General features: G+C 42.0%; 1 protein-coding gene, 1 long non-coding RNA gene and 1 pseudogene across 5 annotated transcripts; 1 reads left to right on the top strand and 2 right to left on the bottom strand.

Moving 5' to 3' along the window:
• Window positions 1-1044: 1044 nt before the first annotated feature.
• On the top strand, window positions 1045-6373 carry LOC127921737 (GTPase IMAP family member 7-like; annotated as a pseudogene).
• A 145-nt stretch (window positions 6374-6518) lies between these two features.
• LOC127921739 (uncharacterized) lies at window positions 6519-12912 on the bottom strand. Of its 4 annotated transcripts, none has more exons than XR_008109399.1 (3): window positions 11996-12912; window positions 8771-11919; window positions 6519-7613 (listed from the first exon to the last, which is right to left on the bottom strand). It is a non-coding gene; the product is annotated as an uncharacterized LOC127921739 (long non-coding RNA). The 4 variants fall into 4 exon arrangements; XR_008109402.1 differs by having other exon boundaries at window positions 9635-11919; XR_008109401.1 differs by having other exon boundaries at window positions 8771-11880.
• Window positions 12913-12923: 11 nt separating this feature from the next.
• LOC127921738 (GTPase IMAP family member 7-like) lies at window positions 12924-23912 on the bottom strand. Its single transcript, XM_052505363.1, has 2 exons — window positions 23792-23912; window positions 12924-13837 (listed from the first exon to the last, which is right to left on the bottom strand). The coding sequence occupies exons 1-2, from the start codon at window positions 23862-23864 to the stop codon at window positions 13122-13124; spliced, it is 789 nt and encodes a 262-aa protein (XP_052361323.1). The 5' UTR covers window positions 23865-23912; the 3' UTR covers window positions 12924-13121.
• Between the last annotated feature and the right edge of the window lie 2388 nt (window positions 23913-26300).

Here is a 26300-nt window from a genome sequence, read left to right as displayed (position 1 = left end):
AGAATGAGTTTAAGATGGTGTGTTGACAGCAACAGCAGTTTTACTGAAGATGGTAGCAGCACCAGTAGTAGTTCCTGTTGCAGTGGGTTTGTCTCTTATGTAGGTGTCATAACCAGCCATAAAATAACTACAGTGGTAGGTTCTGTGGGTTCTGACTCTTATGTAGGTGTCATAACCAACCATAACATAACTACAGTGGTAGGTTCTGTGGGGTTTGACTCTTATGTAGGTGTCATAACCAACCATAAAATAACTACAGTGGTAGGTTCTGTGGGTTCTGACTCTTATGTAGGTGTCATAACCAACCATATAATATCTACAGTGGTAGGTTCTATGGGTTTTGACTCTTATGTAGGTGTCATAACAAACCATAAAATATCTACAGTGGTAGGTTCTGTGGGTTCTGACTCTTATGTAGGTGTCATAACCAGCCATCAAATAATGTAAGATATGTCACAATAGGTCTATATATATATGTATCATGACAGTGTCATGACCATATTGTGACAGGTTATTTCAGTTGTTAAGACATATTTTGACATGGTTATGACCGTATAGTGTTACCATATTAAGTGTTTCTGAAATCCTCTATGTGAAAAATGAATGGTGGAAAAATGATTGGAACCGTTTCCCTGTTTGACAGCTGGGTTTTATGGGTATTGTGACATACTGTAAGTCGCTCTGGATAAGAGCGTCTGCTAAATTACTTAAATGTAAATACTGTGGTACTCTATGGAGTTGGAAAGAGCAGAAACAGATCTGGGACCAGTATACAGTTACAATTCAAAATTTCATTTTTAACCTTTTTTTTCCCAGAAGGAGACTTCTATGTGTCCAACACATTTCATTTCATCCAAAGATGTGGCCTATCTTATGATTCTGGCAAGCAGCCAAGGTTGAACAGCCGATACCCAATCAAAATTCAGATTTAGCCTATCCTGAGTAGAATAATGTTTGCCTAGCAATATTCTCTCATTGGCTAGAATTGAGTAGGTGCTGGGGAAATGAAACTTAACAGAATGTAAACTGCAGCACAATGGTATTGTAAGGTGCAGCACTTTAGTTTTGCATGAGTTTTAGACCATTCCATTGGTTCGAGGTAAATCTCCACCCATCTGGGGCATCTGGCTAAGCAAAACCAGCAGAACCACTGCTTCAGGTCTCTGTGACAACAGGGAACAACAATATACAGATCCGTGCAACACTAAAAGTGAGTATTCAACTTAACTACCTTACTAATTAATTGTTGTACAACAATCTACTCTACAGTACTTGAATAACTGTAGCACAATATTAAGTAGACATTTTATTGATAACAGGTCTGTTAATATTTGTGTAAATAATCAGAATCATCATCATAATCAATCAATAATCATATTTATGTGTAAATAAACAAACATTACAGTATGTTTGTATTTATACACATTTTAACATTGTAGAACAGTGAAAGGAGAAGAATGGTTAGACTTTCACCTGAAACATTTACCTTGTTTAGTGCAGAGATAGTGCAGTATACTGTACCTTGTTTAGTGCAGAGATAGTGCAGTATACTGTATCTTGTTTAGTGCAGAGATAGTGCAGTATACTGTACCTTGTTTAGTGTAGAGATAGTGCAGTATACTGTACCTTGTTTAGTGCAGAGATAGTGTAGTATACTGTACCTTGTTTAGTGCAGAGATAGTGCAGTATACTGTATCTTGTTTAGTGCAGAGATAGTGCAGTATACTGTACCTTGATTAGTGCAGTATACTGTACCTTGATTAGTGCAGAGATAGTGCAGTATACTGTATCTTGATTAGTGCAGAGATAGTGCAGTATACTGTATAGTGCAGTATACTGTATCTTGTTTAGTGCAGAGATAGTGCAGTATACTGTATCTTGTTTAGTGCAGAGATAGTGCAGTATACTGTACCTTGTTTAGTGCAGAGATAGTGCAGTATACTGTACTTGATTAGTGCAGAGATAGTGCAGTATACTGTATCTTGATTAGTGCAGAGATAGTGCAGTATACTGTACCTTGATTAGTTTAGCAGATAGTGCAGTATACTGTATCTTGTTTACTGTAGTGCAGAGATAGTGCAGTATACTGTATCTTGTTTAGTGCAGAGATAGTGCAGTATACTGTACCTTGTTTAGTGCAGAGATAGTGCAGTATACTGTACCTTGATTAGTGCAGAGATAGTGCAGTATACTGTACCTTGTTTAGTGCAGAGATAGTGCAGTATACTGTACCTTGTTTAGTGCAGAGATAGTGCAGTATACTGTACCTTGATTAGTGCAGAGATAGTGCAGTATACTGTATCTTGTTTAGTGCAGAGATAGTGTAGTATACTGTACCTTGTTTAGTGCAGAGATAGTGCAGTATACTGTATCTTGTTTAGTGCAGAGATAGTGCAGTATACTGTACCTTGTTTAGTGCAGAGATAGTGCAGTATACTGTACCTTGTTTAGTGCAGAGATAGTGCAGTATACTGTACCTTGATTAGTGCAGTATACTGTACCTTGATTAGTGCAGTATAGTGCAGTATACTGTATCTTGTTTAGTGCAGAGATAGTGCAGTATACTGTATCTTGATTAGTGCAGTATATATGTACCTTGATTAGTGCAGAGATAGTGCAGTATACTGTATCTTGTTTAGTGCAGAATAGTGCAGTATACTGTATCTTGTTTAGTGCAGTATATTGTACCTTGATAGTGCAGAGATATATACTGTACCTTGTTTAGTGCAGAGATAGTGCAGTATACTGTATCTTGTTTAGTGCAGAGATATACTGTATCTTGTTTAGTGCAGATATAGTGCAGTATACTGTATCTTGTTTAGTGCATTGCAGTAGTGCAGAGATAGTGCAGTATACTGTACCTTGTTTAGTGTAGAGATAGTGCAGTATACTGTATCTTGTTTAGTGCAGTATACTGTATATTTTTAGTGCAGATATAGTGCAGTATACTGTATCTTGTTTAGTGCAGAGATAGTGCAGTATACTGTACCTTGTTTATTGCAGATAGTGCAGTATACTGTACCTTGTTTAGTGCAAAGATAGTGCAGTATACTGTACCTTGTTTAGGGCAGAGATAGTCTTGTTTAGTGCAGAGATAGTGCAGTATACTGTATCTTGTTTAGTGCAGAGATAGTGCAGTATACTGTACCTTGTTTAGTGCAGAGATAGTGCAGTATACTGTACCTTGTTTAGTGCAGAGATAGTGCAGTATACTGTACCTTGTTTAGTGCAGAGATAGTGCAGTATACTGTACCTTGTTTAGTGCAGAGATAGTGCAGTATACTGTATCTTGTTTAGTGCAGAGATAGTGCAGTATACTGTATCTTGTTTAGTGCAGAGATAGTGCAGTATACTGTATCTTGTTTAGTGCAGAGATAGTACTGTACCTTGTTTAGTGCAGAGATAGTGCAGTATACTGTACCTTGTTTAGTGCAGAGTGCAGTATACTGTACCTTGTTTAGTGCAGAGATAGTGCAGTACTGTACCTTGTTTAGTGCAGAGATAGTGCAGTATACTGTACCTTGTTTAGTGTAGAGATAGTGCAGTATACTGTACCTTGTTTAGTGTAGAGATAGTGCAGTATACCGTATCTTGTTTAGTGCAGAGATAGTGCAGTATACTGTACCTTGTTTAGTGCAGAGATAGTGCAGTATACTGTACCTTGTTTAGTGTAGAGATAGTGCAGTATACTGTACCTTGTTTAGTGCAGAGATAGTGCAGTATACTGTACCTTGTTTAGTGCAGAGATAGTGCAGTATACTGTACCTTGTTTAGTGCAGAGATAGTGCAGTATACTGTACCTTGTTTAGTGTAGAGATAGTGCAGTATACTGTACCTTGTTTAGTGCAGAGATAGTGCAGTATACTGTACCTTGGGTCAACAGCCGTCTTATAGCAGGTTGTTGCTGTGAGGGACACACCTGCAGGTTTTTTGTCAGTACTGACTAAGGTCAAACTGCTTAGAGGTTGCATGTATCAACCAATGGATGACTGATAGACACATGATGTGGTTAGCTGATATATAAAATACCTATCCAGGTGTTGTAAGATCTGGTGTCAGCAACATCTGAGCAGAGGAACAGAGGAACACTATGCTTTGTGTTCTGACACCTCCTGATTTACACATTTAGTACTGGTTTCAGTTATACTGATTCCACTTAATTATTGTCTGAACTGTTCCTGTCTGTCAACACAGTAGATGTGATGTTTGATGGTAATGGAACACGACCTCTAACTGGTCTATCTGGTCTTAACAGCAGCAGACAGGCAGCGGTAGAATAATAACCATGTTTAGAATGTCATTTGATACGCCCCATATGAGCACATTATGTTCACCTGATGTAGGCTACGTTGTTAAGGACTGTGTTTATCCACAGTTATACAGCATATCACTACTTATTTTAGGGAATGTACTGTGTTTTACAACAGTTGTACCGCATATCATTACTCTTTTTATAGTTTATAGTCTTATAGTTTTTATTGTTTAGAAGTCAAATAGCTGAAAAATTAATAATTTCTCTCCTCATCTGTGAACGTTCGTCACGAAGATGAGACCAAGGCGCAGCGGAGTAGAATTCCACATGATATTTAATAACTGAAACTCAACTAACAAAACTACAAACAATCGAACGAAACGTGAAGCTATATGAATAGTGCAGACAGTCAACTAAACATAGAACAAGATCCTACAAACACCAAAGGGAAATGGCTACCTAAATTTGATCCCCAATCAGAGACAACGATAAACAGTGGTCTCTGATTGGTAACCATATCAGGCCAACATAAACATACAAAAACCCTAGACCTACAAAAGCCAAGACATACAAAAACCCTAGACAATACAAAAACTAGCATACCCACCCTAGTCACACCCTGACCTAACCAAAATATATAGAAAACAGAGAAATCTAAGGTCAGGGCGTGATAACGTTGGAACTTGGCCAAAAGCTTTGGATGAGTCACTGAAGAAATGTGGACTTTGTATTTTGTAATGAGGTCATTGTCTGTTTCCATGTTTTTGATTGGCTGCAGTAGTAGAGATGGAACAAGGGACAGGAAGGATTCTGAAGATTCTGTTCCTGTTGACACTCACTGGTCAATGCCAAGGTACACACACACACATACTGTGCAGGAACACATAGTGTCTTGATAAATGGCTACTGAAAATTATCATCTCAAACACTTCTTGTCTGTTTCCAGTTTCAGGGCAGCTCTCTGACCTGAGGATAGTTCTGGTGGGGAAGACTGGATCAGGGAAGAGTACAACAGGAAACACCATCCTGGGGAGGGAGGTGTTTAAAGTGGAGGCGTCTCCAGTGTCTGTGACTGCACAGAGTGAGAAACAGAGTGGAGTGGTGGATGGGAGGAAGATTGATGTCATCGACACCCCGGGACTCTATGACACAACAATGTCTAAAGAAGAGATAAAAAGAGAAATAGAAAAGGCCATCTACATGTCAGTCCCAGGACCCCATGTGTTCCTGCTGGTGATCAGACTGGGGAGGTTCACAGAGGAGGAGAGGAACACTGTGAAGTGGATCCAAGAGAACTTTGGAGAAGATGCCTCAATGTACACCATCTTGCTGTTCACACATGGAGATCAACTGAAGGGGAAATCAGTCAAAGGGTTTCTTGCTCAGAGCAAAGAGTTACGGAGACTCATCAATATCTGTGGGGCAGATATCACTCCCTAATCAATGACAAGAGAAAAGACAACACTCAGGTTAGAGAGCTGCTGGAGAAGATCGAGGAGATGGTGGAGGAGGACAACGGAGGAGAACACTACACCAGTGCTGACTATGAAGAGGCTCAGAGAAAGATCAGCGATATTACGTTTTACTGTAAACTGGCAGCGTACGGCGGTCTAGCCGCAGCAGGACTAGGGATGTTGTCTGCTTCACCAGTATTGGTGGCAGCAGGTCTAGCTGTAGGCGTCAGCCAAGGGTATGAATGCACTATGCATATGCTAGGCTTTTAAAACACCGGGGTACGTTCAGTTGGTCTTAACGTTTTGCTACGTATGGCAACGGAACTTACTGAATGATAGAACAGTTCTTTCAAAACCATTTGCAATGTTATATATATGCTAGCCGTGTGGCAGGGTGGACTATCATGATAGTTTTTGAAAGCAGCCCAGGTGTTGACCATGTTTATCTTAGTGCATGTATTTAGTGTGGAAATATAGTATTGTTGTGTCTTTACTATGGATTAAATGACATGACATGCTATTTTATAAAATCAATTCTCTGTAATTAATATTACCTGATTAAACTAATCATGCAAATGTAATTAACTAAGAAGTCGGGGCACCACGAAAGAATGTTTATAGAGCTGTTGTCTTCCGAATAAACTCTTAAAGACCTGGTAATCTTTTATATCAATAGCAGTCAATTATTAATCGTCACCTTATTCAGTCTCATCTGAAAGTTGTAAATTCTTGGTTATCTTCACGAACCCTGGCTAACAAGTTGAATCTGCAATACAAAATTTGGATTCATCATTTATTTACAAAATACCTAAATAGTCCCACAGAATTACATATACACAGGATGGATCATACATTGACGACTAATTATGTCATAAAAGGAAACATCCCTAGTGGACGAAACCGATATGACGGCTGGTTACACAAAGAAAGGGGGTTGGGTTTGAATGAAAGTGCGTGAAGACTGAGAAACAAAAGGATTGGGTCTCTATCTGATCTTATGAAGCTATGCTATCGTAAATACAGAATTGTATGCATTCTAAATAACTGCCCATTCGGAAAAGGAAAATTCAAGAAATATATTTACTCTGAGCAGCGCTTCGATAGATTGGTCGAAGATGGAAGGCTAGGTTGCACAGCAGAGATCTCCCTTGTCCTTTGAAGAGTATTTCTGAGCAGATACGTTGTAGTCGTTCGTCTGGTGGTAGAACGGATACGATGTAGTACCCTGTCTTTCGGTGGTAGAACGGATTCGATGTAGTACCCTGTCATTCAGCTGCTGCTGATAACGCGACGGCCAGGATGTATCACATCTTTAGTGAACAAGAGTTCAAAGTTCATACCAAGTTGCAATACCATAAGCTCATGCTATATTCTGGCTGGTAAAGTTGAAATTCATCCCTTCAGCGTGTCGATTGTCACCTCCACGTTGAAATTTGCCCTTTTTAAACTATGGACAGCAGTCCTCATGTCATCGGGAACATAAGAGGTTGACTTTCGTCATTGGGCATTTGTCATGGGGGAGAGAAGGGCGTGTTTCATAGTTCACAACCAATGCCTGTTCACTTGAGCGGGGCCACTGTGTGAGCATAGTTCACTTATGAAAACAAGTCTCTCATTTAGAAGCTAAAATTACATTTCATCTTTTCACAAATAGTTTCATATTTAAACATTTAAATTGCACAACAATTCCATGTGAATCTGATAACTAGAACGTGTAGACTTTCCAAGATACAGTTTATGTTGTCCTATCATCATTAATAATGTCTCAGACGACAACTGATCTGACATCACATTTTTTAAGTACCAACGGACACTTTCAACTGGTTGGATTGCCAAAATAATGTTAGGTTCCTAACCTTTTGATGTTACCATACTCAAGTTACCAAGGGGCTTTCCAAGAGTCCATTCTGTAGAGTGGAGAGAAAAAGGGGGAAAGGTATTTATGGAGGTGTCATTAATGGAAAACACTCAGAGTGATTTAAGTGTAGCAGTAGAGTAGATTAAAACCTCTCTGGGATAGGCGGGACACAAATGTCCCACCTGGCCAATTGCCAAGGAAAATGCAAAGCGCCAGATTCAAATAAAACGCAGAAATAAAATATAAAACATGCCTTACCTTTGACGAGCTTCTTTAGTTGGCACTCCAATATGTCCCATAAACATCACAAATGGTGCTTTTGTTCGATTAATTCCGTCGATATATATCCAAAATGTCCATTTATTTGGTGCGTTTGATCAAGAAAAAAGCAGCATCCCATTTGCGCAACGTCACTACAAAATATCTTAAAAGTGACTTGTAAAATTTGCCAAAACATTTCAAACTACTTTTGTAATACAACTTGAGGTATTTTTAAACGTTAATAATGAATCAAATTGAAGACGGGGCTATCTGTTTTCAATACAGGAGGATCACAAACTAACGCTACTTTCCTAGTCTTGCGCAACTCTCAAACAGTACACATAACATTACCCTAATCCAAGATGGCCGTACTTCTTCATTGCACAAAGGAATAACCTCAACCAAAGGCTGGTGACATCCAGTGGAAGTGGTAGGAACTGCAAACAAGCTCATATTTCATCTAGTGTCCCAAAGAAAACTCATTGAATAGACAGTGACCTTAATTTTTTTTTGTTCTGAATGGTTAGTCCTCGGGTTTTGCCTGCTACATAAGTTCTGTAATACTCACAGACATGATTCAAACAGTTTTAGAAACTTCAGAGTGTTTTCTATCCACATATACTAATAATATGCATATCTTATATTCTTGGCATGAGAAGCAGAAAGTTGAAATTGGGCACGCTATTTATCCAAAAGTGAAAATGCTAGCCCTATCCCAAAGAGGTTTTAATTAAGCTGTTAAGGAGCCTTTGGTCCTAGACTTGGCGGTCCGGTATCGCTTGCCGTGCGGTAGCAGAGATGACAGTCTATGACTTGGATGACTGGATTCTCTGACAATTTTATGGGCTTTCCTCTGACACCGCCTATTATCTAGGTCCTGGATGGCAGGAAGCTTTACCCCAGTGATGTACTGGGCCGTTCGCACTACCCTCTGTAGCAACTTACCGTCAGATGCAGAGCAGTTGCCATACCAGGCGGTGATGCAACCGGTCAGGATGCTCTCAATGGTGCAGCTGTAGAACTTTTTGAGGATCTGGGGACCCATGCCAAATCTTTTCAGTCTCCTGGCGGGGTAAATGTTTTGTCGTGCCCTCTTCAGCCCCGTTGATGTTAATGGGGGCCTGTTTCGGTCCACCTTTTCCTGTATTCCACGATCAGTTTCTTTGTCTTGCTCACATTGAGGGAGAGGTTGTTGTTCTGGCACCACACTGCCAGTTCTCTGACCTCCTCCCTATAGGCTGTCTCATCGTTGTCGGTGATCAGGCCAACCACTGTTATGTCGTCAGCAAACTTAATGATGGTGCTGGAGTCATGTTTGGCCAGGCAGTCATGGGTGAACAGGGAGAACAGGAGGGGACTAATTATCAAGTATACCGGTACTAAGTATGCCGCCTTATCTCAGCTCACTGGTCACCATAGCAACACCCACCCGTAGCACGCGCTCCAGCAGGTATATTTCACTGGTCATCCCCAAAGCCAACACCTCCTTTGCCCGCCTTTCCTTCCAGTTTTCTGCTGCCAATGATGGAAACGAATTGCAAAAATCACTGAAGCTGGAAGCTATATGGCCTATTTATTTCCTTACTTCCCTAATTTTACTACATTTGCACAAACTGTACATAGACTTTTTCTATTGTGTTATTGACTGTACGTTTGTTTATCCCATGTGTAACTCTGTGTTGTCATTTTTGTCGCACTGCTTTGCTTTATCTTGGCCAGGTCGCAGTTGTAAATGAGAACTTGTTCTCAACTGGTCCACCTGGTTAAAAAAAGATTAAATAAAAAATACGAAAAATAAAAAGTACACACCCCTGCGCGGCCCCTGTGTTGAGGATCAGCGTAGCAGTCGTGTTGTTGCCTTAACGCCTGGGGGCGGCCCTTCAGGAAGTCCAGGATCCAGTTGCAGAGGGAGGTGTTTAGTCCCAGGGTCCTTAGCTTATTAATGAGCTTTGAGGGCACTATGTTGTTGAACACTGAGCTGTAGTCAATGAACAGCATTCTCACATAGGTGTTCCTTTTTTCCAGGTGTGAAAGGGCAGTGTGGAGTGTGATTGAGATTGTGACATCTGTGGATCTGTTGGGGCGATATGCGAATTGGAGTGGGTCTTGGGTTTCCTGGAGGATACTGTTGATGTGAGTCAGCCTTTCAAAGCACTTCATGGCTACCGAAGTGAGTGCTACGGGGCGTTAATCATTTAGGCAGGTTACCTCTGCTTCCTTGGGCACTGGGTGCATACACATCTTATCTTTTTACGTACGAAATTATTGGTAACACTTCACTTGACACCCAGTGTCCTAACATGTTATGACACGGTTATAACAATTTTTTTTATTGATCCTTTATTTAACTAGGCAAGTCCTATGGGACTCCCAATCACGGCCGTTTGTGATACAGCCTGGAATCGAACCAGGGTGTCTGTAGTCTGCACCTGACAATAATGGGCTACTCTCCCTTTTAATGACCTGTCACTCTCCTGTCAGGTCTCTGATATGAGCTGAGAAGGAAGGAATCCATAGGACTTGCTTATTTTCTTTAGAGCTGCAGAACCAAGACCGTGTTGGTGGGCTAAAAGAACCATCCTCACATTTACATTAAATGCCCCATCTCCCCTGGAGCACTCCTGCAGCCTGGAGGAAGTGTAAACACTCCTCCTAAATGCATCACGATTACCTTCCGTGTGCTCTATGGGGATTTTCAGTCCAGCGTTTAGACACTTAGGGCAAATCAAATCACATACAAGTTGGTTTATTTGTGACGTGGAATAAAAGCAACTGTTGACTGGCTGCTGTCTGGTAGATCGTTGCTAACTGTCATCTTCACCTCGACTAATTTACATCTCGACGCGCTGCTGCCGGCTACCTGCTTTTCCTCCTCTACCTGTACTGCCACTGTCTCGACCCCGCTAATCAGGCAAATGTTTTCTTTCTGTCACTGCTCTTCTCGTATTGGCTTACTGATATCTACAGTGGTAGGTTCTGTGGGTTTTGACTCTTATGTAGGTGTCATAACCAGCCATAAAATAACTACAGTGGTAGGTTCTGTGGGTTTTGACTCTTATGTCGGTGTCATAACCAACCATAAAATAACTACAGTGGTAGGTTCTGTGGGTTCTGACTCTTATGTAGGTGTCATAACCAATCATAAAATATCTACAGTGGTAGGTTCTGTGGGTTCTGACTCTTATGTAGGTGTAGCCATAAAATAACTGTCACAAACAGGTCTAAATATATGTGTCATGACAGTGTTGTGACCATATTATGACAGGTTATGACAAATTATTTACATTTACATTTAAGTCATTTAGCAGACGCTCTTTATGTCAGCTGTTATGACATATGACATAGCTATGACTGTAAAATATATGCAAAATATATTTACTATATTTTGATAAACTGTTCTGTAAAAGTCTGACCATTGAGTGTCTCACAATAGAACAAAATAACAATATTCTGCCTTGAAGCAATGTGTTGAAAAACGGATTCTCGTCATTTACATAATAGCACATATTTAATGAGGTTTTCATTTAAAAATAAATAAAACTTGCATATATGTTTATATGAGTCCCCGTAGAATGGCACACAATAGGCTTGCGTCGTCTGTCCGGGTGAGGGGAGGGTTTGGCCGGGGGGCTTTACATGGCTCATCGCGCTCTAGTGACTCCTTGTGGCGGGTCGGGCGCCTGCAGGCTAACCCGGTCGTCAGTTAAATAGTATTTCCTCGGACACATTGGTGCGGCTGGCTTCCGGGTTTTAAGAAGCGTGGTTTGGTGGGTCATGTTTCAGAGGACACGTGACTCAACCTTTGCCTCCCGAGCCCATTGGGGAGTTGCAGCAATGAGACAAGATCGAAATTGTGGAGAAAAAAGGGGTAAAATACAATCTTCATTGAAATAATTCAACACCAGAGTCCTGACCTGCACTAGAGGCTCCAGGGAAACAAAATGCAAGGAATGTTGTGCTCTGTCCAGGTCTAAAACCTGATTGGTTCACATTAAGAATAGATGGGATTCTAAAACCTGATTGGTTCACATTAAGAATAGATGGGATTCTAAAACCTGATTGGTTCACATTAAGAATAGATGGGATTCTAAAACCTGATTGGTTCACATTAAGAATAGATGGGATTCTAAACCGGATTGGTTCACATTAAGAATAGATGGGATTCTAAACCTGCTTGGTTCACATTAAGAATAGATGGGATTCTAAAACCTGATTGGTTCACATTAAGAATAGATGGGATTCTAAAACCTGATTGGTTCACATTAAGAATAGATGAGATTCTAAAACCTGATTTGATCACATTAAGAATAGATGGGATTCTAAAACCTGATTGGTTCACATTAAGAATAGATGGGATTCTAAAACCTGATTGGTTCACATTAAGAATAGATGGGATTCTAAAACCTGATTGGTTCACATTAAGAATAGAGTGGGAAGTTAAAGATGTTCTTAGTTGACAGTTAGTTGTCCAGGGATTCTAGTACTTTGTGAAGGCAAGATCATTTTCTAATTGTTGGATAGTTATGTAAGTCAGAAGGCCTCCTTTATGTAGGGGAGGACATGTCCTGCTTTACAGATCATAAGGACAACACCAGAAACAACTGTCAAGTTAAAATATATCGGTCAGTGGTTCTGTGATAAGTGGTGCAGAGAGTAAAAAGGGATTATGTAAATCAGCTACGGATATTTTATGTTTTTTTCTTCAACTCTTTAACTTAGCACTTAGTACATCATAGACATCAAAAGGGGAAATGAAGATAAAGTCTGTGAGTCTGTTAGTGTATCGTTCTCTACAAGGTCATGTGACTAGGAGACTCTCTAGTAGAATGATATGCATTTTCAGAGATGATCCTTTCTAATAATTGAAGCAAAATGGTTATTATGTAAATGTCGTCTGGTAATGGGACCAGAGGGGGGGTGTTTAAAATGTTTTAACACTTTACAGAAGTTAACATATATAACACGTATGTTATAGAGATCCGTCCTTTCAGAAGTTAACATATATAACACGTATGTTATAGAGATCAGTCCTTTCAGAAGTTAGCATATATAACACGTATGTTATAGAGATCCGTCCTTTCAGAAGTTAACATTTCATCTTAATTTCAAAACAATCTGAGATGGTGGATGTGGAAATCTTATTTCTCCTGGTCTTCTGAGGTGAAATAGGTGTCCATGCACTGATAACCTTTAACAGCGGCTAATGCAGCCCCTGCTGCTAACGACCATGGAGAGCTGTACATGGCTCCCAACCCCAATGCAGCTGTACTGGCAAACGCTGACCACTTGCACTCATTCAATTTCTCTTCTCTTCTTCTTCTTTCTTCCTCCTCCTGTCTCTCTCTCTCTCTCTCTTCTCCTTTTCCTGTCTCTTCCTCTCCTCCTCTTCTTCGATCTTCCTCTGGGTCTCCTGGTACATCTCATTGGTGTAGTGTTTTCCTCCATTCTTCTTCACCATCTCCTCTATCTTCTTCAGCAGCTCTGGGACCTGAGTGTTGTCTTCTCTCTTGTCATTGATTAGGGAGTGATATCTGCCCCCACAGATATTGATGAGTTTCCGTAACTCTTTGCTCTCAGCCAGAAACTCTTCCACTGATTTACCCTCCAGTTGATCTTCATGAGTGAACAGAATGATGGTGTACATTGATGCTTCTTCTCCAAAGTTCTCCTGGATCCAGTTCACAGTGTTCTGCTCCTCCTCTGTGAACCTCCCCAGTCTGATCACCAGCAGGAAGGCGTGAGGTCCTGGGACTGACATTTCTATACACCTGACTATTTCACTTTTCATCTCTTCTTTAGACATTGTTGTGTCATAGAGTCCCGGGGTGTCGATGACATCAATCTTCCTCCCATCCACCACTCCACTCCGTTTCTCACTCTGTGCAGTCACAGACACTGGAGAAGCCCCCGCTTTAAACACCTCCCTCCCCAGGATGGTGTTTCCTGTTGTACTCTTCCCTGATCCAGTCTTCCCCAGCAGAACTATCTTCAGGTTAGAGGGCTGCCCTGAAACTGTGGAAACAGACAAGAATTTTGCAATAATATGTTAAGATAAATGCACAACACAGAGGACTAAAGGTCAAGAGGACTAGACGTCAATAGAGTTCCAACGATCAATGGAAATAATGTTTTTTCTGTAATAGGGGATTATTTATCAATGGGTCAGAGACATGGGAGGAATTTGTCTCGACATTGAGCCTGAAATAGGCCATTGGCCCAGTTTTATAGCAAGGAATTATAATTGGTCAACTGTAGGCTAGGGTAGGTTTATACAACTACATCCTGTCCCTTTGTTCTGTGGAAAGAATCACGGAGGAGAGAATCACTGAGGACAGGGGAGAATGAACATCTACCTCTCAGCAAAACATATATGATTTGTCCTCTTGGAATAAACTTATTTTTCTCCCCCTCATTTGCTTTGGGGTCTGTGTTATTGAAGAGTAACATCAATTGCTAACACTTGGTGCCGTGACCAAGATGAATTGGTCGTAACCAACAACAAGGAAAGACTCAACTGTGTATTGATCCAGGGAAAGAGAGAGAGAGAGTTTTGAGCCCATTGGATTCAACTGTTAATTTCCTGTTTGACTGCTAACATATTGCTGGGTGAGTCCAGACCGATTTCTTTTTATTATTTTTATTTTACCGTTATTTGACCAGGTTGTCAAGTTAACCAAGTTGTCTGAGAACACGTTCTCATTTACAGCAACGACCTGGGGAATCGTTGCAGGGGAGAGGAGGGGGATGAATGAGCCTATTGTTAGCTGGTAATGATTAGGTGATCATGATGGTATGAGGGACAGCTTGAGAATTTAGCCAGGACACCGGGGTTAACACCCCTACTCCTACGATAAGTGCCAAGGGATCTTTAATGACCTCAGAGAGTCAGGACACCCGTTTAACGTCCCATTCGAAAGACGGCACCCTACACAGGACAGCGTCCCCAATCACTGCCCTGGGACATTGGGATATTTTTTTAGACCAGAGGAAAGAGTGGGACCTATTGGTCCTCCAACACCACTTCAGCAGCGTCTGGTCTCCCATCCAGGGACTGACCAGGACCAACCCTGCTTAGCTTCAGAAGCAAGCCAGCAGTGGGATATAATTTAAAAGAACCAAATCAGGATCAAATAAGTGCATGCAATGAGTGATACGTGTCTGTGATGTATAAGGTATAGTCCTTTGTTTGCACTGTTACAGGTTTGTTAAATCTCTATTATACGTGTTCAAGTCCTCTATTAAAAGGTTTGAGTCCTTTTGTGAAACCTTTTTGCAAAGAAGTGAGTTGCAAGTTGAGTAACAATTTTTGACACGTGGGTAATGTAAGACTTCAACGAGCTTTTGAAGTGAACACAAGTTTTATGGGTAACCAGGCCCTACAGTTTTGAAAAATAAGAGGTTATAGTCCTCAACGGAGGTTATAAATATATACACTGCTCAAAAAAATAATGGGAACACTAAAATAACACATCCTATATCTGAATGAATGAAAAATTCTTATTAAATACTTTTTTCTTTACATAGTTGAATGTGCTGACAACAAAATCACACAAAAATGATCAATGGAAATCCAATTTATCAACCCATGGAGGTCTGGATTTGGAGTCACACTCAAAATTAAAGTGGAAAACCACACTACAGGCTGATCCAACTTTGATGTAATGTCCCTCAAAATGAGGCTCAGTAGTGTGTGTGGCCTCCACGTGCCTGTATGACCTCCCTACAACGCCTGGGCATGCTCCTGATGAGGTGGCAGATGGTCTCCTGAGGGATCTCCTTCCAGACCTGGACTAAAGCATCCGCCAACTCCTGGACAGTCTGTGGTGCAACGTGGCGTTGGTGGATGGAGCGAGACATGATGTCCCAGATGTGCTCAATTGGATTCAGGTCTGGGGAAGGGGCGGGCCAGTCCATAGCATCAATGCCTTCCTCTTGCAGGAACTGCTGACACACTCCAGCCACATAAGGTCTAGCATTGTCTTGCATTAGGAGGAACCCAGGGCCAACCGCACCAGAATATGGTCTCACAAGGGGTCTGAGATCCCCTCTTGGTACCTAATGGCAGTCAGGCTACCTCTGGCGAGCACATGGAGGGCTGTGCGGTCCCCCAAAGAAATGCCACCCCACACCATGACTGACCCACCACCTAACCGGTCATGCTGGAGGATGTTGCAGGCAGCAGAACGTTCTCCACGGCATCTCCAGACTCATGTCATGTCTGTCACATGTGCTCAGTGTGAACCTGCTTTCATCTGTGAAGAGCACAGGGCGCCAGTGGCGAATTTGCCAATCTTGGTGTTCTCTGGCAAATGCCAAACGTCCTGCACAGTGTTGGGCTGTAAGCACAACCCCCACCTGTGGACGTCGGGCCCTCATACCACCCTCATGGAGTCTGTTTCTGACCGTTTGAGCAGACACATGCACATTTGTGGCCTGTTGGAGGTCATTTTGCAGGGCTCTGGCAGTGCTCCTCCTGCTCCTCCTTGCACAAAGTCGGAGGTAGCGATCCTGCTGCTGGGTTGTTGCCCTCCTACGGCCTCCTCTACGTCTCCTGATGTACTGGCCTGTCTCCTGGTAGCGCCTCCATACTCTGGACACTACGCTGACAGCAAACAGCAAACCTTCTTGCCACAGCTCGCATTGATGTGCTATCCTGGATGAGCTGCACTACATGAGCCACTTGTGTGGGTTGTAGACTCCGTCTCATGCTACCACTAGAGTGAAAGCACCGCCAGCATTCAAAAGTGACCAAAACATCAGCCAGGAAGCATAGGAACTGAGAAGTGGTCTGTGGTCACCACCGGCAGAACCACTCCTTTATTGGGGGTGTCTTGCTAATTGCCTATAATTTCCACATGTTGTCTATTCCATTTGCACAACAGCATGTGAAATGTATTGGCAATCAGTGTTGCTTCCTAAGTGGACAGTTTGATTTCACAGATGTGGGATGTGACGTAGTACCAGGACAGTGGGTGATGGTAACAGAGACGTGGGACTCCTGAAGGGGACGTGCCGTAGTACCAGGACAGTGGGTGATGGTAACAGAGACATGGGACTCCTGAAGGGGGACGTGACGTAGTACCAGGACAGTGGGTGATGGTAACAGAGACGTGAGACTCCTGAAGGGGGACGTGATGTAGTACCAGGACAGTGGGTGATGGTAAAAGAGACGTGGGACTCCTGAAGGGGGACGTGACGTAGTACCAGGACAGTGGGTGATGGTTACAAACACATGTAACAGAGACGTGAGACTCCTGAAGGGGGACGTGACGTAGTACCAGGACAGTGGGTGATGGTAACAGAGACTCCTGAAGAGGGACGTGACGTAGTACCAGGACAGTGGGTGATGGTAACAAACACATGTAACAGAGACGTGGGACTCCTGAAGGGGGACGTGACGTAGTACCAGGACAGTGGGTGATGGTAACAAACACATGTAACAGAGACGTGAGACTCCTGAAGGGGGACGTGACGTAGTACCAGGACAGTGGGTGATGGTAACAGAGACTCCTGAAGAGGGACGTGACGTAGTACCAGGACAGTGGGTGATGGTAACAAACACATGTAACAGAGACGTGGGACTCCTGAAGGGGGACGTGACGTAGTACCAGGACAGTGGGTGATGGTAACAAACACATGTAACAGAGACGTGGGACTCCTGAAGGGGGACGAGACGTAGTACCAGGACAGTGGGTGATGGTAACAAACACATGTAACAGAGACGTGGGACTCCTGAAGGGGGACGTGACGTAGTACCAGGACAGTGGGTGATGGTAACAGAGACGTGGGACTCCTGAAGGGGGACGTGCCGTAGTACCAGGACAGTGGGTGATGGTAACAGAGACGTGAGACTCCTGAAGGGGGACGTGATGTAGTACCAGGACAGTGGGTGATGGTAAAAGAGACGTGGGACTCCTGAAGAGGGACGTGACGTAGTACCAGGACAGTGGGTGATGGTTACAAACACATGTAACAGAGACGTGAGACTCCTGAAGGGGGACGTGACGTAGTACCAGGACAGTGGGTGATGGTAACAAACACATGTAACAGAGACGTGGGACTCCTGAAGGGGACGTGACGTAGTACCAGGACAGTGGGTGATGGTAACAAACACATGTAACAGAGACGTGAGACTCCTGAAGGGGGACGTGACGTAGTACCAGGACAGTGGGTGATGGTAACAAACACATGTAACAGAGACTCCTGAAGAGGGACGTGACGTAGTACCAGGACAGTGGGTGATGGTAACAAACACATGTAACAGAGACGTGGGACTCCTGAAGGGGGACGTGACGTAGTACCAGGACAGTGGGTGATGGTAACAAACACATGTAACAGAGACGTGAGACTCCTGAATGGGGACGTGATGTAATACCAGGACAGTGGGTGATGGTAACAAACACATGTAACAGAGACGTGAGACTCCTGAAGGGAGACGTAGTACCAGGACAGTGGGTGATTGTAACAGAGACGTGAGACTCCTGAAGGGGGACGTGACGTAGTACCAGGACAGTGGGTGATGGTAACAAACACATGTAACAGAGACATGGGACTCCTGAAGGGGGACGTGCCGTAGTACCAGGACAGTGGGTGATGGTAACAAACACATGTAACAGAGACGTGGGACTCCTGAAGGGGGACGTGACGTAGTACCAGGACAGTGGGTGGAAGTAGGCTAGTCTAGCTTAGGGGTGTTTTTGGTTAGTTAGTTAGCTGTTGGTGAAGTAGGCTCGTCTAGCTTAGGGGTGTTTTTGGTTAGTTAGTTAGCTGTTGGTGAAGTAGGCTAGTCTAGCTTAGGGGTGTATTTGGTTAGTTAGTTAGCTGTTGGTGAAGTAGGCTAGTCTAGGTTAGGGGTGTTTTTGGTTAGTAAGTTAGCTGTTGGTGAAGTAGGCTAGCTTATGGGTGTTTTTGGTTAGTTAGTTAGCTGTTGGTGAAGTAGGCTAGTCTAGTTTATGGGTGTTTTTGGTAAGTTAGTTAGCTGTTGGTGAAGTAGGCCTCGTCTATTTTATGGGTGTTTTTGGTTAGTTAGTTAGCTGTTGGTGAAGTAGGCTAGTCTAGTTTATGGGTGTTTTTGGTTAGTTAGCTGTTGGTGAAGTAGGCTAGTCTAGTTTATGGGTGTTTTGGTTAGTTAGTTAGCTGTTGGTGAAGTAGGCTAGTCTAGCTTAGGGTTGTTTTTGGTTAGTTAGTTAGCTGTTGGTGAAGTAGGCTAGTCTAGGTTAGGGGTGTCTTTGGTTAGTTAGTTAGCTGTTGGTGAAGTAGGCTAGTCTAGTTTATGGGTGTTTTTGGTTAGTTAGTTAGCTGTTGGTGAAGTAGGCTAGTCTAGCTTAGGGTTGTTTTTGGTTAGTTAGTTAGCTGTTGGTGAAGTAGGCTAGTCTAGCTTAGGGGTGTTTTTGGTTAGTTAGTTAGCTGTTGGTGAAGTAGGCTAGTCTAGCTTAGGGGTGTTTTTGGTTAGTTAGTTAGCTGTTGGTGAAGTAGGCTAGTCTAGGTTAGGGGTGTTTTTGGTTAGTAAGTTAGCTGTTGGTGAAGTAGGCTAGGCTAGCTTATGGGTGTTTTTAGTTAGTTAGCTGTTGGTGAAGTAGGCTAGTCTAGTTCATGGGTGTTTTTGGTTAGTTAGTTAGCTGTTGGTGAAGTAGGCTAGTCTAGCTTATGGGTGTTTTTGGTTAGTTAGTTAGCTGTTGGTGAAGTAGGCTAGTCTAGGTTAGGGGTGTTTTTGGTTAGTGAGTTAGCTGTTGGTGAAGTAGGCTAGGCTAGCTTATGGGTGTTTTTGGTTAGTTAGTTAGCTGTTGGTGAAGTAGGCTAGTCTAGTTTATGGGTGTCTTTGGTTAGTTAGTTAGCTGTTGGTGAAGTAGGCTAGTCTAGCTTAGGGGTGTTTTTGGTTAGTTAGCTGTTGGTGAAGTAGGCTAGTCTAGCTTATGGGTGTTTTTGGTTAGTTAGTTAGCTGTTGGTGAAGTAGACTAGTCTAGCTTAGAGGTGTTTTTGGTTAGTTAGTTAGCTGTTGGTGAAGTAGGCTAGTCTAGGTTAGGGGTGTTTTTGGTTAGTTAGTTAGCTGTTGGTGAAGTAGGCTAGTCTAGCTTAGGGGTGTATTTGGTTGGTTAGTTAGTTAGCTGTTGGTGAAGTAGGCTAGTCTAGGTTAGGGGTGTTTTTGGTTAGTAAGTTAGCTGTTGGTGAAGTAGGCTAGGCTAGCTTATGGGTGTTTTTGGTTAGTTAGTTAGCTGTTGGTGAAGTAGGCTAGTCTAGCTTATGGGTGTTTTTGGTTAGTTAGTTAGCTGTTGGTGAAGTAGGCTAGTCTAGCTTAGGGGTGTTTTTGGTTAGTTAGTTAGCTGTTGGTGAAGTAGGCTAGTCTAGCTTATGGGTGTTTTTGGTTAGTTAGTTAGCTGTTGGTGAAGTAGGCTAGTCTAGCTTAGGGGTGTTTTTGGTTTGTTGGTGAAGTAGGCTAGTCTAGGTTAGGGGTGTTTTTGGTTAGTAAGTTAGCTGTTGGTGAAGTAGGCTAGTCTAGGTTAGGGGTGTTTTTGGTTAGTTAGTTAGCTGTTGGTGAAGTAGGCTAGTCTAGCTTATGGGTGTTTTTGGTTAGTTAGTTAGCTGTTGGTGAAGTAGGCTAGTCTAGGTTAGGGGTGTTTTTGGTTAGTAAGTTAGCTGTTGGTGAAGTAGGCTAGTCTAGGTTAGGGGTGTTTTTGGTTAGTTAGTTAGCTGTTGGTGAAGTAGGCTAGTCTAGGTTAGGGGTGTTTTGGTTGGTTGAATTTAGCTGTTGGTGAAGTAGGCTAGTCTAGTTTATAAGGTGTTTTTGGTTAGTTAGTTGTGTTGGTGAAGTAGGCTAGTCTAGGTTAGGGGTGTTTTTGGTTGGTTAGTTGGCTGTTGGTGAAGTAGGCTAGTCCCTACAGCTTAGGGGTGTTTTTGGTTAGTTAGTTAGCTGTTGGTGAAGTAGGCTAGTCTAGCTTAGGGGTGTTTTTGGTTAGTTAGTTAGCTGTTGGTGAAGTAGGCTAGTCTGGCTTATAGGGGTGTTTTTAGGTTAAGTTCAAGCTGTTGGTGAAGTAGGCTAGTCTGGTTTATGCTTTTTGGTTATGGGTGTTAGGCTTTGGTTAGTGTTTTTGGTTAGTTAGTTAGCTGTTGGTGAAGTAGGCTAGTCTAGCTTAGGGGGTGTTTTTGGTTAGTTAGTTAGCTGTTGGTGAGTAGGCTTATTTATGGGTGTTTTGGTTAGTTAGTTAGCTGTTGGTGAAGTAGGCTAGTCTAGCTTAGGGGTGTTTTTGGTTAGTTAGTTGCTGTTGGTGAAGTAGGCTAGTCTAGTTTATGGGTGTTTTTGGTTAGTTAGTTAGCTGTTGGTGAAGTAGGCTAGTCTAGCTTAGGGGTGTTTTTGAATACTTATTATTTCTTTCCTTGGGTCCAGCTCAGCCACTTTTCCTGCCCCCCCATTACTGTGTGTTTTCAAATAAACCATGAGCGTGTGACGGTAATTTAGTTCTCTGTGGTTATTTGGTTCTCACTCTTACTTTTGACTATCATAATTTGCATGAGTTATGTTACGGGTCTCGTTACCATCCCCCTAGACTGTCGGGCCAAAAGGGATTCGTAAATAATGTTGTACACTGCTGTAATGCTCCGGGTGTCGTGGGTGTGGAGTCAAACGCAGGGGACAGAGAGTGCAAGGCTGTGCTCTTTTAATGCCAACGCACCACAGGGTGCTCACAATAATAACGGCCCCACACACGGGAAGGAGAAAGGTACAACTGAAATTTCACGACCAGGAACAAACACTGCCCTCTCTACAGAGCCGAAGGTTACAATCATTAATCCCGCACAACAACCAGGGAGGGTCGGCTGTCTAATAAAGACAAACTAATCATTCACAAACAGGTGCTGCCAATAAACATACAAGGAGGGGGAGGAAAGACAATCAGTGGCAGCTAATAGGCGGTGACGACCGCCGGTGACGCCACCCGCCCGGAAGGGAAACCACCCTCGGTCGGACTCGTGACAACTGCAGTGATCGTCATATTAGGGAAATCTAGGTGAAATGTCTAACGTTTTCATGAAAATCGGGACATGCTTACTCTATGTGAAATATACATTTCTCTTGAAACCAGGATGTTACTTTCATTATTGTGTCCTTCGTTACAGGTTAGGAGAATCTACCGTCTGAAGCTGCAAAATATCCCTTGACCCAACGACTGTACCTGCAATGATACAAGGTCACCGGTGAAGTGTTCATTAGAGATCCTTATCAACCAGTGGAGACACCTCACTACCGGCAGACTGTCAGAACATCATCTCTAATAGTTATCTATGTTGGACTGATACCAGTGTGGAAGAGCTGGTCACTTTGGTGAATGATTACCTTGCCAATAGGACAATTGACTATTGTTGTCTTGTAGACAATTCCTTTTTCGTGTGAGTTTCCTCAAATTCCGGATGTGGTAGGAATTGTAAGGGACATCATCATTACACCTGTTAATACTTATTTTCTATAACTTTGTTTGAAATCTATTTCTTATTGTAACATCAAGTAAAACATTGTCATGCCCTGACCTTAGAGATCCTTTTTATGCCTCTTTTGGTTTGGTCAGAGAGTGAGTTGTGGTGGGCATTCTATGTCTGGTGTTCTATGTTTTCTTTACTCTGTGTTTGGCCGGGTATGGTTCTCAATCAGAGGCAGCTGTCTTCTCGTCTATGTGGGGTTCTAGGTTGTTTTTTCTATGTTGGGATTTTTTGGTATGATTCCCAATTAGAGGCAGCTAAGTCTATCGTTGTCTCTGATTGAGAACCATACTTAGGTAGCCTTTTCCCACCTGTCTGTTGTGGGTAGATGTTTTCTGTTTTGTGTATCTGCACCAGCCAGAACTGTTTCGTTTCGTTCACTCTCTTTGTTGTTTCAGTGTTCAGTTTATTTATTAAATTACAATGAACACTTACCACGCCGCGTTTTGGTGACCTTCTTTCCAGGACGAACGTTACAAATATGTCCTTTTGTGTTTTATAGAAATGTAATGTGTTTAAATGTGAATGATTTTATACTTAATGCTGATGTTTCTATTATTTTCCAAAAATACATTTGAAGTATATTTCTTTAAAATTGTCTAGGGAGTGTAAGAATATTTTAGGATAACTACACAACGCAGAGGACGAGGGTCAATAGCTTACTTAAGATCAATAAAAATAGTGTTTTTTTCTGTAATTGGGGAATTATTGATCAATGGTCACAGACATGGGAGAATTTTGTCTAGACATGGAGACTGAAACAGGTTACTTGTTATTTTGCCATTGGTCAGTTTTATTGCAAGGAATTCTAACTGGTCAACCACAGGCTATGGTTGGGTTATAACACTACATCCTGTCCCTTTGTTCTGTGGAGAGAATCACTGAGGAGAGAATCACTGAGGACAGGGGAGAATGAACATCTACCTCTCAGCATAACATCTATGATTTGTCCTCTTTGAATAAACCTATTTTTCTCCCGCTGATTTGTTTTGGGGTCTGTGTTATTGAAGAGTAACATCAACTGCTTACACTGATAGTGGGTGTCTTTCATGGTTGAGGGTTGACAAGACATGAACTGCTTCTCTTCTAGTCAAATAACATTCAGCTTATACACCAATATATACCCAATAAGACATGCCACCAGAGGTCGCTTCACAGTCCCCAAGTCCAAAATTAAACAAATAAAAAATATGAAATATCTACTCATGGAATGGCAGGACATGTAAAGGGACAAACATGTTTTTTGTATTGCATTATTATTATAATATTTATGTATTTGTGTGACTGTCCTTGTCTATCAGTGTTTAGTTACTTGTCATGTTTTGTGATTTCTGTTGACCCCAGGAAGAATATCTGCTGCCTCTGGAAAAGACAATGGGATCCAAAAACAAGTGTGTGTGTGTGTGTAGCGTGTGTGTGTAGCGTGTGTGTGTGTGTGTAGCGTGTTATGTGTGTGTGTGTGTGTGTGTGTGTGTATGTGTGTATGTGTGTGTGTACCTTGGCATTGACCAGTGAAGTCTTGCAGCCAGAGTGTCAACAGGAACAGAATCCTTCCTCTTCTTCGTTCCATTACTAAAACTGCAGCCAATCAAAAACATGGAAACAGACGATGACCTCATTGCAAAAAAAGTCCACATTTCTTCGGTGCCTCATGCAGTGTTCTGCAAAGTTTATACTTTTACAGATAATATTTTTGCAAACTATAAACTAAAAAAAGTAGTGATATGCTGTATAACTGTGGATAAACACAGTACATTCCTTAACAACGTAGCCTACATCAGGTGAACATAATGTGCTCATATGGGGCGTATCAAATGACATTCTAAACATGGTTATTATTCTACCGCTGCCTGTCTGCTGCTGTTAAGACCAGATAGACCAGTTAGAGGTCGTGTTCCATTACCATCAAACATCACATCTACTGTGTTGACAGACAGGAACAGTTCAGACAATAATTAAGTGGAATCAGTATAACTGAAACCAGTGCTAAATGTGTAAATCAGGAGGTGTCTGAACACAAAGCATAGTGTTCCTCTGTTCCTCTGCTCAGATGTTGCTGACACCAGATCTTACAACACCTGGATAGGTATTTTATATATCAGCTAACCACATCATGTGCTTTAGCAATCTATCAGTCATCCATTGGATGCACTAATCAAGGTACAGTATACTGCACTAATCAAGGTACAGTATACTGCACTAATCAAGGTACAGTATACTGCACTAATCAAGGTACAGTATACTGCACTAATCAAGGTACAGTATACTGCACTAATCAAGGTACAGTATACTGCACTAATCAAGGTACAGTATACTGCACTAATCAAGGTACAGTATACTGCACTAATCAAGGTACAGTATACTGCACTAATCAAGGTACAGTATACTGCACTAATCAAGGTACAGTATACTGCACTAATCAAGGTACAGTATACTGCACTAATCAAGGTACAGTATACTGCACTAAACAAGGTACAGTATACTGCACTAATCAAGGTACAGTATACTGCACTAATCAAGGTACAGTATACTGCACTAAACAAGGTACAGTATACTGCACTAATCAAGGTACAGTATACTGCACTAATCAAGGTACAGTATACTGCACTAATCAAGGTACAGTATACTGCACTAATCAAGGTACAGTATACTGCACTAATCAAGGTACAGTATACTGCACTAATCAAGGTACAGTATACTGCACTAATCAAGGTACAGTATACTGCACTAATCAAGGTACAGTATACTGCACTAATCAAGGTACAGTATACTGCACTAATCAAGGTACAGTATACTGCACTAATCAAGGTACAGTATACTGCACTAATCAAGGTACAGTATACTGCACTAATCAAGGTACAGTATACTGCACTAATCAAGGTACAGTATACTGCACTAATCAAGGTACAGTATACTGCACTAATCAAGGTACAGTATACTGCACTATCTCTGCACTAAACAAGGTACAGTATACTGCACTATCTCTGCACTAAACAAGGTACAGTATACTGCACTATCTCTGCACTAAACAAGGTACAGTATACTACACTATCTCTGCACTAAACAAGGTACAGTATACTGCACTATCTCTGCACTAATCAAGGTACAGTATACTGCACTATCTCTGCACTAATCAAGGTACAGTATACTGCACTATCTCTGCACTAATCAAGGTACAGTATACTGCACTATCTCTGCACTAATCAAGGTACAGTATACTGCACTATCTCTGCACTAATCAAGGTACAGTATACTGCACTATCTCTGCACTAATCAAGGTACAGTATACTGCACTATCTCTGCACTAATCAAGGTACAGTATACTGCACTAATCAAGGTACAGTATACTGCACTAATCAAGGTACAGTATACTGCACTAATCAAGGTACAGTATACTGCACTAATCAAGGTACAGTATACTGCACTAATCAAGGTACAGTATACTGCACTAATCAAGGTACAGTATACTGCACTAATCAAGGTACAGTATACTGCACTAATCAAGGTACAGTATACTGCACTAATCAAGGTACAGTATACTGCACTAATCAAGGTACAGTATACTGCACTAATCAAGGTACAGTATACTGCACTAATCAAGGTACAGTATACTGCACTATCTCTGCACTAAACAAGGTACAGTATACTGCACTATCTCTGCACTAAACAAGGTACAGTATACTGCACTATCTCTGCACTAAACAAGGTACAGTATACTGCACTATCTCTGCACTAAACAAGGTACAGTATACTGCACTATCTCTGCACTAATCAAGGTACAGTATACTGCACTATCTCTGCACTAATCAAGGTACAGTATACTGCACTATCTCTGCACTAATCAAGGTACAGTATACTGCACTATCTCTGCACTAATCAAGGTACAGTATACTGCACTATCTCTGCACTAATCAAGGTACAGTATACTGCACTATCTCTGCACTAATCAAGGTACAGTATACTGCACTATCTCTGCACTAAACAAGGTACAGTATACTGCACTATC

The sequence above is a fragment of the Oncorhynchus keta genome, unplaced genomic scaffold (genome assembly GCF_023373465.1).
Source record: "Oncorhynchus keta strain PuntledgeMale-10-30-2019 unplaced genomic scaffold, Oket_V2 Un_contig_23409_pilon_pilon, whole genome shotgun sequence".
Taxonomy (NCBI): domain Eukaryota; kingdom Metazoa; phylum Chordata; class Actinopteri; order Salmoniformes; family Salmonidae; genus Oncorhynchus; species Oncorhynchus keta.
This window is presented reverse-complemented; position numbering and strand designations above follow the sequence as displayed.

Bases quoted from the DNA above. Each gene is read 5' to 3' on its own strand.
- LOC127921738 (XM_052505363.1), bottom strand. From the start codon at position 23,864: ATGGAACGAAGAAGAGGAAGGATTCTGTTCCTGTTGACACTCTGGCTG. The intron at 13,838-23,791 runs GTACACACACAC...CTGTTTCCACAG, and splicing joins CTTCACTGGTCAATGCCAAG to TTTCAGGGCAGCCCTCTAAC.